This window comes from Agelaius phoeniceus, chromosome 4 (assembly GCF_051311805.1).
Source record: "Agelaius phoeniceus isolate bAgePho1 chromosome 4, bAgePho1.hap1, whole genome shotgun sequence".
NCBI classification, from domain to species: domain Eukaryota; kingdom Metazoa; phylum Chordata; class Aves; order Passeriformes; family Icteridae; genus Agelaius; species Agelaius phoeniceus.
Window position 1 is genome coordinate 25,178,247 of NC_135268.1, and position 12,587 is coordinate 25,190,833.

Sequence of the window (12,587 nt, forward strand, 5' to 3'; positions counted from 1 at the left end):
AAGTTTAGATGTTTTAGCCATTTTTAATCAAAATGGACTCTTAGAAATTTCCCTTTCCCAACAGGAAAGACAGCCTTTTTTTCCTGGTTTAGTGGATGGATACACCAACATGTGAAGAAGTGGAGGTACCTCCAAATAGCCTAATGTAAAAGGAAAAGTCACAAATCCTAAAAATGTGTCCTGCTGAAAGGAAACATACTGAAGACTGCAGTAATTATAACCTATGAGACAAGCACTGCCCACCTCCCACCCCCCATATTTGAAGAGGCCATAGTCCAGCCCTCCATCCTGGAGACTTCCACCCATTCCAAAGGGAGGTCTGCACTGGGTCTGACTGGCTCAGGCTCCCACCCCAGACATTCCCCCAGGTTGAAGATCCACTTACCTGCCTGGTTTGTGGTTACATTTACAGACACAAACTGCCGGGCTCCGGGGTTCTGGTCGGACACTCCGTTCACTGCCTCAATTTCAAAGGTATAGTTTGTATGAGCAAGCAGATCCACCATCATGACAGAGGTGTTTTTCAGGCCGGTTTGCTGGGGGAGGTACCTGACATGACCGCCACACGCCTCACACAGACCCGAGTGTGAGCTGCACTTCTTGCATGCAATATAATAAGACACATCTTTCCTTCCACCAGTATCAGCAGGGGGAATCCATTCCAGAAAGACACTAGTCTCGTTAACATTTGAGATGGCACTCCGAGGAGCAGAGGGGGGTCCTGGTTTGCAAAGTGAGAAAAACACATGGTAAAAACAGTATCATCAGTCATCCTGCTTGCTACTACTCTCTAGGCTGAAAAGAGATGTCCCCCTTGCTCATGGGGACCATTTGCAATAACACCTGAAGAACTGGGAAAACAGGGATTTGTTCTGAGCACCTTGCTCAAGAGATCTGTGTTGGGATGCAGTCACCTGAGTGGGAGGACAGGACACAGGGCTGGCTGAAACCCAAGAGGAGGAGCACTGCACCCTGGGGCATTGTCTCCGGTGCTCTCCTTGCTCTTCCTGCAAAGGGATTAGCAAGTCTTTGCCCTGTCCAAGTTCCTGTTGGCTTCACCAGGGGCAAGATTCCTCCTCCTTACCCCGCTGCCCCTTTACCACTAACCCCTAGGTCCTTAAAAAAAGACACACGCTGGAGTTTTCACACCACCCAGGTACTCAACTCAGATGCCAAATCTTTCCTCTGTATGCAGCCGCCTCTTCCCATCAGCCATTTGGCAGCAGTCAAACCAAAGCTTTGCTATCCAAATCACACTTAAGCGAGACACCTGATGCAGCCCAAAGCAGATGGTGATCTACACGGGCCACTGGAAGCATGGCTGTGTCCAGCCACTCCATGGCAACCCTCCTGGTCCTGCCAGGCTGGTTACCCACGCCACATTTGCTTACTTTGCCAAGCCTCCCTGCTCAGGATGCCAGCATGGCACTTGGCAAGGCTATCCAAGGAGGAGCAGCTGCTGCAGAGGTACCAGAGCACCTGCACAAAGTGGGCTGCTTCTCCTCATCCTGGTGGGAAAGGCCACAGCTGGGCAAGCAAAGCCCACCTGGAGGCACCTTCAAGACTTGCTTCCTTGCAGAAGGTTTTTGTTTTGAACAGGCTTGTGTTGCAATGAAGGGCAAGCTGCAGATACACCCTGAAGACAATGTGAAAGGACAAGCAGGAGTCTCATGCAAGATATCCTCATGTCAAGTACTCAAGGAATGCTAATGAATGAGGAAGAAAGAGGAAATTTATCAAAGCAAGCCAGGATGGATTTTAGTCACAGACCACCAGTAACTATACAGCAAGGGCTGGGATTTTTGCGAGGGAAGGCAACACAGCACCCTTCCCTACAGTTTGAATGAAGTTGTCAAAACCCATGAGCAGCTCCTTGAAAAGGGTCCAATGAGTAGCTTCACTAGCTAGACATCCATATGAATCCTAACAGGCTGACTTAGGCTGTCATCTTCTCATTTTGTTGTGATAACTAAACTCGATTCGTTATTTAAAACAGGCAGTATTGCAAAAATGAAATCACCTTAAAAACCAGAAGCATTCTCCTCCATTTCCTTTTTCTATTTCCCTCTCTGAGTATATAAAATTTGTAACACTGATAAACTGAAACACTGTAATGATTTCGACTCAAGCTGTTCTGATTCAATGAGAAACTCGCTGCCAGAGGAAATAAATAATCCTGATGTATTTTTTTTTCTTTTGTTTTTCAGAGGAAAAGCAGTTGAAGAAAAAAGCTAAGTTGGCTTAGGAAATGCCAGATCATCTTTGTTTTGTTTTGTGATCCCTTCAGATCCCTACAAATAGGGAGCAATCCACTCCCAAGCTGCACCCCAGGGATGCAGCACTATTGAGCTAACAACACCAACACAGAGCCCAAGACAGGACTATTTTCTGCAGCATCATACTTGTACTGATATAATGGAAACCATGGAATTCATCACTGGAGCTGTATGGAGTTATATGTGCTGTACTTGAGGATTTTTTGGTATGTTTTTTACTGGTTAAATTGCCCAATTTTTTCTTCCACTGGATGAATGCCCTTTCGCTGATGCCAGTACTCCAGGAAAAAATAGAGAACTCAGGCACAAGAAACACTTACTGGACAATGTGTCTTTAACAGGGGATAAATTATTACTTTTGTAAAGTCACCAGAGGTTTTTACTTGCTTTGTACAGAAAAGTCAGCTACTCTTCTTGAGGGCTTAAAAACATCAGCTTCAGTGGAAATGCTTTAAAACTGGCTTTTGTAACCTATAAAATTAGTGTTCTCCCAGGGCCTCAGAGAAAGATCTTTAGTAGAATCCTGAAGCTGTACCTGAATAAAACTTGGCTAAACCCCAGCTGGGAGAACAAAAAGGTGTTTTTACCTTCAGAATAGGAGGGGCCTAGATCTGCTAAGGTGGTTTAATTTCCAAACTCCTGTTTTCAAGGGCACAGATATTAGTCTACTCAGTTTAAAAAAGATCAATGTAATTTTAAAATTTGCTACTTTATACCCTTAGATTCACTCCTTTTGCGCCACAGTTTTCTGACAAGAGGCAAACGCTTTCTGAAAACAAAAATATTTCAAAACAAAAGTATTTTCTTGATGCACAGCAAACCTGTTGTTTACTGATGCACATATTTTAAAAATATAACGTAAGGGAGAAATTACTCTGAAGACAGAAATATATGTATGTAAACACTCAAAGTTAACTGTAAAGTTTTTGCAAGTAGACTATTACAGTAAATACAATAAAGTCTACGATTTTTCCCATGTGTCTTAATACTACAAATATTTCCCCAACATGCACTGAGCAACAATAAAGCTACTTGTAAGAGACACGAGGAGAAAAGGGTGGAACTGTTTTGGTTTTAAAGAGATATTGTGCAAGGAACTGAAGCTAGGATTACATAGTTAAGAAGAAACAAAATGCAATTACTTACTGGAAGATGCATAATAATATTAAAAGAATTCTCAAATATCCATCAGGACCAAATTTTTTTCTTTTTTGTCTGAGAGCACTAATTATCTCAGACTGCATCACAGCACAATCAGTTTCAAAATTACCAATCATTACTTATAAGACATACTTAAGAAACTGGAAAAATTGAACAAAAATGTATTCCTCCCGCTCCCTGTACTTAACTGAGCAAGTGACAGTGATACAGCAGCTAGTTTTCTTTAGTGATGCTGCTGCTGGTGGTGGTGGGGAGACTCATGCAGCTTGGAACTGAAAAACTCTCACTTTAAATTAAGAAAATGTTATTTTACAGCTATACTGAGTGGCAAGTTTGCAGGTGTAGACGTGAAAACAAACATTGATGTATTCTCTAAAATTAACTGCATTTCTTGTTGAAGGAATCCTATGAATATTATTAACTTCTGTGGCAATAAATAATAAAAATGTTAAAAAAAACCCCTTGCAATATTTTCCTACCAGTCATGAATCAAGTCTCTCTCACTTTTGTTTTAGCTCACGATGAGCAGTTGCCTTGCAGATATAACTGGACTGGTTTAGAACACCAGTGTTGCTACCTACTCTTTACTGCCCCTGCCAAAATCTTCTACCCCTGCTGCTGAGCTGCCACAGCACATGGAGCCCTCCTCATCACCTTCAGCACAAAGAGAGCAGTATTAGGACAAAATCCTAAGAAAAGATGCATGGGGAAGGTGAGGGTGACAGAAGCACATGGAGAAGGCTCAGATATTCCACCCTGCTTTTGGGGAGGTAGGTGTGAATGCCAGCAGAGGTGCTGCAATGTCCTCAGCTGTGGCTCTGGGGTTTGCAGTGGGAAGCAGAAGCTGAGCTGCACCTTGATGGGTATTAAACTTCTCATCTGCCCCAGAAGGACTCTTTACCCTGCCAAGCCATTTCCTAACACAGCTTCAGGCACCACGTCTGGGCTTTACACTAGCTTACAGTAAACTCTCAAAACAAAAGTAAAACCCACACTGAAAGAAAACCACCGAAACAGTAAACGCCAACAAACTCAGTCACCACCAATAAACAAGCACAAAATCCCCAAACAAACATAAAAAGAAAATCCCATGGCAGTTGCAGCATTGGAAATTACAGCCTTCCCCTAGAGGGTTTGAACTGCACTAGAAACCTGGGAGAGATAGGCTCTTGAACTTAACTTCTTTTTAACAGGAGTTTTTCACCTCACTTGCTTGTGCCTCTCCAAACCCTGCTGATGCTACTCAGGCCATAGGCATGCATAAACATCCTCCTCTGGGATGGCAGCTCCTTCCCTGGCTAAAGCACCAGCAGGACAGACTGCATGTGCACCTTTCCATTCTGGGAAGGGCAAAGAGCAGCACCACTGACGGTGGGCAGGAGGCACAGCAGACACCAGAGTCTGGCATAACTCTCTCTCAGTTGCTGGCTTTGGCTCTGTCTGCACAGAAAAGCCTACTTTGTGAGTGTTCCAGAGCTCAGTGTGTTTCCCAATACCATGCTGGACCACATTTATATGAGTTTTTTTAAGTCAGGCCAAGGGGTAAAATGAACATCAAGAAATGTTGCTATCAGATTTTTCATACTATAACCCACCCTGGCTATGCCTCCAAAAGACTCTGGCACACCTATTTAATAAACTGGGAAGTGCTTGCATGACTCACCCCCCCGACCTCTTTGATCTGACAGCACCAGTGACTCCAATGCTGCCTAAGGCTGCCTTCTCCTTTCCTGCAGCACAGCTTCCAACAGCCATGCTCCTTTGCCTGGTGAAAATCAAAGGCAGAGTTCAAGGGGCCCAATTCTGCTCCAAGTGCCTCCTGCAGGCAAGCAGAGAGCTGCCAAGGGCAGTTTCCTTTGAGAGAGGGTGTCTCCAACAGGAACAGACTTTTTCTTTCTCTTTTTGAAGTGGAAAGATGGGGAGATAGGAAGGACATCTGTATTTACTGGGAAAGGCACAAAAGCCACTACCATCTCTATATGATGCAAAGTACTTCCCTACAGTATGGAAGTCACCACTGCACCATTGTCTAGTGGCTCTGAGTATGTATGGAGTCATAAATCTACTTTTTCCTCCATTGCTTAAGTTTCTTGGCAGGCCCAACTGCTCCTGCACCAGTCATTCAACTCCATTTCAGAAATTTTCAATCACTTCTGCACCACAAAAGTTACATTTGGAGCGTCAGTCCCAGCGATAGTCCCAGCTCAGATCTGTGCTATACTCAGCAGGACTAGGTGGGGGCATGGAAATTTTGGCCTTAAGTATCTGAAACATAAACTGAACAAGGGACTTTCAAGGTACAGCTGACAGAACAGCTCATGGATGGCAGGAGAAGGGTAAAATTAGTGATTCTGATTACACCAGCTCCACTCTGGAGTCCCAGTAGCCCAGCGTGCCTGTTACACTGCCCACCCCCTACACCCAGGGGATAAGTTCTACATTTTGCAGAAGCAGTTTCCCTCACAGAGTTTTGAGAAGGATGGCCATCTCCAGGCAGATTGGAAAGACAGGGCTCTCCCAGCTTGTTTAGTGAAAATGAGCTACGGGATGACACCAAGCAGGGCCATGGAGATTCCATCCATGCCCGCTGCTGGCAGGGACTGCCCGCAGTTAATTCCGCGCATGTGTCCCGTGCTGGCACCCAAGCACACACCAACAGGGATGGCTGGTGCCATGCTAATGGCTGAGCCCACCCAGCAGTGCAGGGAGCAGACAGAGCATTTGCTCATTACAAAAACTCCTCCTGGCTTGGATGGCAGCTTTCAAAGCAAAAAGCACTGAGAAGCCTCTTCTCGTGTAACCCGAAGTACGGTGGACAATGACAGTGACATTACAAGTGTGTCTAGACTAGCTCAGACTCCAGTGCAGAGCCTGAAAAAGCACATTAGTTAGTATCATAATGTCTAGTCACAGTACAGGAACAGCTTGAAAGGATTAAAAACAACCCTATAAGCACATGCTTACTTGTACAGGCCATTGTAGGTGGGTCTGATTCCTTCCTAAAATAGTGTTCTTCACACAGGCAAGATGTGGATGCTTCATCAAGTGTGTAGCTGTGAGGGGGACATTTGCTGCAGGATGGACTGTGGGGTGAAGCTTTGAAGAACCCAGGTCTGCATACTGTAAAAGAAGAACCACAGGCTAAGCTCTCCCATCATAAAATCAGTCTCTTCACATTTCCTTTTAAAAAACCCCCATATCTTCAGCTATAAAACAGACAAATACTCACAAGCTATTTAGTTTGCATATTTTAAAACAGTCTATGCCACTAGCAGATAGCGCATACTTAAATATCTGCATGAAAAGAGAATGTGAATTTGTTGATTATTTCTTTCCCCTAGCATCTGCCATTGCTGGATATTTATTTTCCTTGTTGAATGCATTAGAGGTAACATCATCTGGGCTCTGCTTTAGAAAACATTACTGTGATTTTTTTTTCATTCAGTCTTAGCAAAACAGGTAAAATACATTTCATGGTTTTTTGTTTAAGATGTTCTACACTCAGAAATCAATGTCTCAGCAAACAAATAGCAACACAGTGGTGGAGGGGATCTCAAGATCGACATCTTTAAGACATTGTGATAAGGCTACTTCCCTAGGGTCCTTCCCCCTGCAAACCTGTGAGGAATTTTAAAGTGCTCCACATGACAGGCTGTTCTGGGTATAGTCTGAACCAGGCATGCTAACCATACAAGATATTTTTCCAGCTCCAATACATATGCATGACGAAGCACAAGGACTTGATCTGAGAGCTACTTTTTTTCTTACAAATCCACGGCTATGGGTAGCTTGGGATTTTTATTTTTTTTTAAGTAGTTTGAAATGAACACAGTAATATCTTGTTTCCATCATCCTGAAACAAGTGCTTTTTCACCTATGCAAAGCTCTCTGCGCTTCACCTGTGTGTGCACACTCTGCCAGAAGCAGTGATAGCCATAGTTTTGCAAGTGTTTTTTTAGGGAAAAACCCAGCTGGCTCTGTATCATACCATTATACACAGAATTACAAATGCACTGTTAGCAAAAGGAGGAAATGTTGATTTTCTGTTTGTCTCAAAAAACAGAGGCATAGGGACATGTTAAAGTAGCTGTAAAGTGCTGTTACCTTTCTTCCTTCTGAATTGCTTTAAAATATTTCTGCCCAGTATGATATTAATGATGCACAGATCTGCTAGCAGACTTGAAGAAGTTACCTGTAAATCCCAGAGCCTTTCCATCTGCATTCAAACTCTCCCAGTTGTAATTAGCTTGCAAAGGAAATGAGTGCACAGCGAAAGCATTAATATTATCCCATCAGGAATGTCCCAGACAATCACAGCATGTGCTAAAACTCAGCAAGTGATGAAAGAATTCATCTTCACCGTAGGTAAAGTAAAGGTTTTTACTAGTGCTCCCTTTCCTCTGATGGACCAACTAGGACAACTGCTTCTAAAGTTGGCTCTGCTTCCTGCAGTACCAGAGAAACTCCCTTGACATCTTCCCTTTTACGTCAGTAGTTTCTCCACCAAAGGTGAGACCCTTGCACATCAATTCCCAACTCCCAGAGCTGAACTGTAGGTCTTTGGTGATGAAGATCACTCATGCATCAAATGTGTGATTCAAGAGCATCCAACAGACCTCCCCCAGACCCACCTCCACAGCCTTGCCTGGACTATGCACCTCTCAGAGCAGGCACCACGCAGCCCTGAGCAGGTCCCAAGCTCAGCACAGGCTGCCAGGTCACCCCATGGATCTGCAGCCTCCCTGCCCTGCTGTATGGGGTGATCAGCTCCCTTCTGACCTCCCCAAACCAACACCCTCCCACCATATTCCACAGCTTCCTTTCTTCCCATAACACAGGCAGAGAACAACTGGTTGGACTGGAGGGATTTACAGGTTCTAAAATCCCGTTTTCCAAAATTGCTCATCATCCAACTAGTGTTCCATTCCTAGGCTGTGGTATCCATCTGCAGGATGCAGTTGTTCTGCTTGGTGCCCAGACGCCAGGAGCTGTGAACAGATCTAGGGCTGAATATGTGCTTGATGGCTTTCAGCAGACTTGCCACAAGCTGCCCTCGTGATTTATGGCACATCCCTCAGTTTCCAGCACACACTTAAATTCTTCTATTTACTTTACAGTCACCTTCAAATGCGGCCCTACCTACAGCAAGGATTGTTACAGAGTCTCTGGAGAGTCTTCTGGGAGAGCAGATCACCAAATGGTTCCTTTCTAGCGCACAATTTGTATTTCAAGGTCAAATCAAACACCCTTGCACACACAGACAGCAGAGGTGGGGAAATGAAAGCACTAAAATGTGCAACGTGTAATGACAGCAGTGCACATCTATTGTGTACACAATGTAATTAGCCCTCAAAAAAGGACTTGAATTTATCTCATTATGTTCTATCAAGACAGAAAATCATTATAGCACAAGAGTTTACTGTGCTTCTATTTTGTGCAAAGCAGCAAATGTAAAATAAGTCAGTTTTCCTTGACAGATTTGAAACGAGGTGTAGCTTGTTGATGATGGTACAATACGCACCTCGGCTCAAAGGGAATGTGTGGTTTTCATGAATAAATATGGAGCCAAGAGATGCACAAGGCAAATAACCCATGTCTTAATGAGAGATGTGAAATAGAACTGAACTAGACTAATTTTTGTATAAACTGCAGGCTCTCATGGGCCAGCTAAGTCCCATTTATATTCAAAAAGTATTAGGAGGAATGCTCAAGAGCATTATGCTATCCTGAAGATTTCCACATGAGTCCTCAAAACAAACAGGCAGCAGAGCAGCATCCTGTTGGACTCAGGTGAAATATTCCTGTGTCAGTTAGAAAGGAAGAATTCAGGGACAGGAGATGGGCTATGCAAAAAAGAGGAGTATAGAAAACCAAAATCAATGCAAGAAGTGCCACAGTGAATGGCGTTGGCTGAATCCACACACCTGACGCAGATGCTCTGGGGAGGACAGGGGGATTTGCAGGGCTCTCCAGCACAGTCTTCCAGGCTCTCATGACCAGCAGCTCCATGGAAGCCACACTTGCACTACCAGGCTCAAGAACAGAAGCAGCTGTAGCTGCATGGGTGTCTCAGGCACAACTTGTATCTCCTACAGCACTTCCCTCTGTATCCTTTCCTGGGTTTGCTTTGTACACAACACAGAGGAGAGGACAGCCTGTGAGATGGTTCCAGCAGCAATTGTTTAACAGACAGAGATGCTGTGATGGAAGGGACCCTGCTTAGATGGAAGCTGACCCAGGGGCACCCTACACCTCCACACTGCAGAGCAAGTATCAGAGCAGGTGGATGAGCACAGTCTTTGCTGGGCTGAACAGCCAAAAGCAAGCAGCAGCTGGTACCCTGCCCATGTTCTGACACTGGTGGCAATGTCTCAGACATTTTGCAAATTTGTTTCAGAGCAGAACAGGGCCAAAACCAACTTACCTTGCATGTACCTTGGGTTTTGGTCTCTTATCTTACCATTCATCTTCTGACAGTCAATCTTATTATCTCTTCATGAAGTATACATGGCTTTATTTAAAATTACATGGGTGTCTGGTGTTTAATTCCTAATTAAATCTTATTTTAGTCTTCTTATATTTTTATCTTAGTATTTCCAATTCACCAGTCATTGAAAGGATACACAGAACTAGCACAGTATAGTCATACAGATAATGGTGCTATCTATCTTTTAAAGGGGATAGGAAAGCAGAAGAAATAAAATGAGCTTAAGGCTCCCCATAATCTGCTGCAAGCCAGCTGAAAAGAAATGAAATCAAGTTTGAAGCTGTTGATGAGATCTGCTTCTTTCTTCTTAATATTAAAACTCTTTAACTGATTAACAGCCAGTGATGTGTGAAAATAGTCTTTAAATTAAATCGGTTGCTAGAAAAAAAAATATTATTTTTAGAGACAGCAAATACGCCATAAACAACCTGCTAGTGTTAGGTACAAGTGGGATGTGTTTCTGTTAGTAGCACATCCATTATTAGCAAATCAATTTCACTCTTTTTATTTTTAATAGCAACCACAAAATGTGGCACGCACAGAGCATTAACATCTGTGCAGCCTCTTGCTGCACTCTTTAAAGGGGCCAGAGAGAGATGGCCGTGGTGAAGGATGGCAGCAAGAGCATCTTGGGATTGCAATGGCATGGGCTGATCCCTTAAACCAACAGCAATTGGATTAGAAACTGTCTTTGAACCTTGCAGAGCAGAGCCCACAAGAGCCATGCTGAAGGACTCTGGCTTCTGGAAGGAATGTGGGTGGATGGAGGTAGAACCACTGGTCCTCTTACAATGAAAACTGGCCTCTGCCAACAACATGCTGAATGTGCTATACCAGTACTAGAGACAGTGAGTACTGGTGAGGAGACAAAGCAAAAAGAGGGGAGAACTAACCAGTAACACCACCCAGCTGGGACTACTTGCCAGATTATTTTCTGCAAGCCTTAACATCCAGTGATTTGCAGCTGCATCCCTGTAAGCATCCCTTCCCTGAGCTTTGGCTGAAGACTGCAGCCAACAGGCAGGGCTGCTCTCCTCTCCAGCTCCCCATGCCTCCGCTGCACACTGACCCAAGGCAACATATGCTGGAAGCAAGGACCACATCCAAGGCTTTCCATACTCACATGACCATGTCAGCAAAACCACCCAAATATCACTGAATTATTCAGGCTGGAAAATACCTCCAAGATCACTGAGTCCAACCAGTGACTAAACACCACCATGTCAACTAAACCACAGCACCAAGTGCATATCCAGTCATTTCTTGAACGCTCCTAGGGATGGTGACACCACCACTTCCCTGGGAAGCCTGTTTTAATGCTTGAAAACCCTTCCAGTGAAGAAATTCTTCCTGATGTCCAACCGAATCTTGCCTGGTGCAGCTTGAAGCCATTTCCTCCATCCTGTCACCAGTTGCCAGTCAGATGTTTTCCTTCCTAAAGTACGTCCAGCCTTTCTGGACCCTTTTTTTATTAAGGACTGTATCTGAACCAGTGTTCTGAACAGGCCAAAGTCTGCCCTTTGGAAGTCCAAGGCAGGTTTTGTAGACCCCTTTCCTTACCTCACCAAGAATTGAACACTTTATAATTCCTTGGTCACAATGCCCAAGGTGGCCTTCGACCCCCACATCTCCCACCAGCCCTACTCTCTTCATAAGCAGCAGGTCTAACAGGACACTGCCCCTGGTAGGCTCACTCACCAGGTGTGTCAGGAAGTCAATATTCCACACACTCCAGGAACCTCCTAGGCAGCCTCCTCGCCACTGTGCTGAGTTTCTAGCAGACATCCAGGAAGTTGAAGTGTCCCATAAGAACAAGGGATAATGTGAAACACCAGCCAGCTGCTTGTAGGATACTCTATCAGTCTCTTTATCCTATAATTAGTATTAGTGTGAATTCCAGTTTTGTCCCTGTAGAGAGAGAAGCTAGGAAACATGACCCTATAAGCCTTGAAACCCCAGGAGATATAAATAAGGTCCAACTTATTACTCTTTCACACTCTTGTGATGCTGGGAGGATAAGCTCACAGTACTCAAGTGCTTAGGATCAGTAAAGTGACCTTTCATATGTCCCAGAACATAAAACTCAAACAGGAATTACACTGTCTCCCTTGCAGAGCACCAAATTAGTCTCCACAGTAATCAGAAACCACAAGTGTAACTCACAAGGTAGTGCAACTAATCCATAAATAAAGCTAAAGGACTAAATCTAACAAAAATTAATGAGAATAAGAATGCCTACCCTAGATGGAGCACAGGTTATTTGGTTGAGGTTTCCTCCCCAGCCTGGAAAGACCCCTGGCTTCTCCTTCACACCTTCAGTCCCATTTACCTTTCCAGACTTCCAACTTCTTCAGACAGGGACACATAGCTCAAATTGTCACAGCTTTTAAAAGTAAGCACGGTGTAAAACTCTCTGCCCCATGGACAGACCCACAGTCCACAATGAGACAGCTCTCAGCTGAAACACGAGCAGGATATGGAGGGATGTGCATGTATATGTGTGTGTGTTTTCAGCTCTGTAGCTCATCAGCTCTGCTTTCATTAGCACATTGCTCCAGTGCAGGGAATATGCCCTGAGAGTTGAAGGATCTGAGCAAAAACAAGCTACAAATAAATCAACCCCTGTTCTCTGGAGCTGCCATGCCTTGAAGTGTTTGCACTGA

The 12,587-nt window shown here is 44.3% G+C and overlaps 1 protein-coding gene across 15 annotated transcripts in view; it reads right to left on the reverse strand.

Annotated features, from left to right (window-relative positions):
• EPHA5 (EPH receptor A5) overlaps positions 1-12,587 on the reverse strand; it is a 193,557-nt gene that overhangs the window by 80,707 nt on the left and 100,263 nt on the right. For 10 of the 15 annotated variants that reach the window (XM_077177129.1, XM_054632799.2, XM_077177128.1 and 7 more), the window contains exons 4-5: positions 6,402-6,557; positions 386-721 (exon numbers count right to left, since the gene is read on the reverse strand). The exons of 4 other annotated variants lie outside the window; for them this stretch is intronic. In XM_077177129.1, coding sequence (XP_077033244.1) covers positions 386-721; positions 6,402-6,557 — 492 coding nt within the window. The remainder of the gene's footprint in view (positions 1-385; positions 722-6,401; positions 6,558-12,587) is intronic. One more of the 15 variants, XM_077177130.1, reaches the window with a different exon arrangement.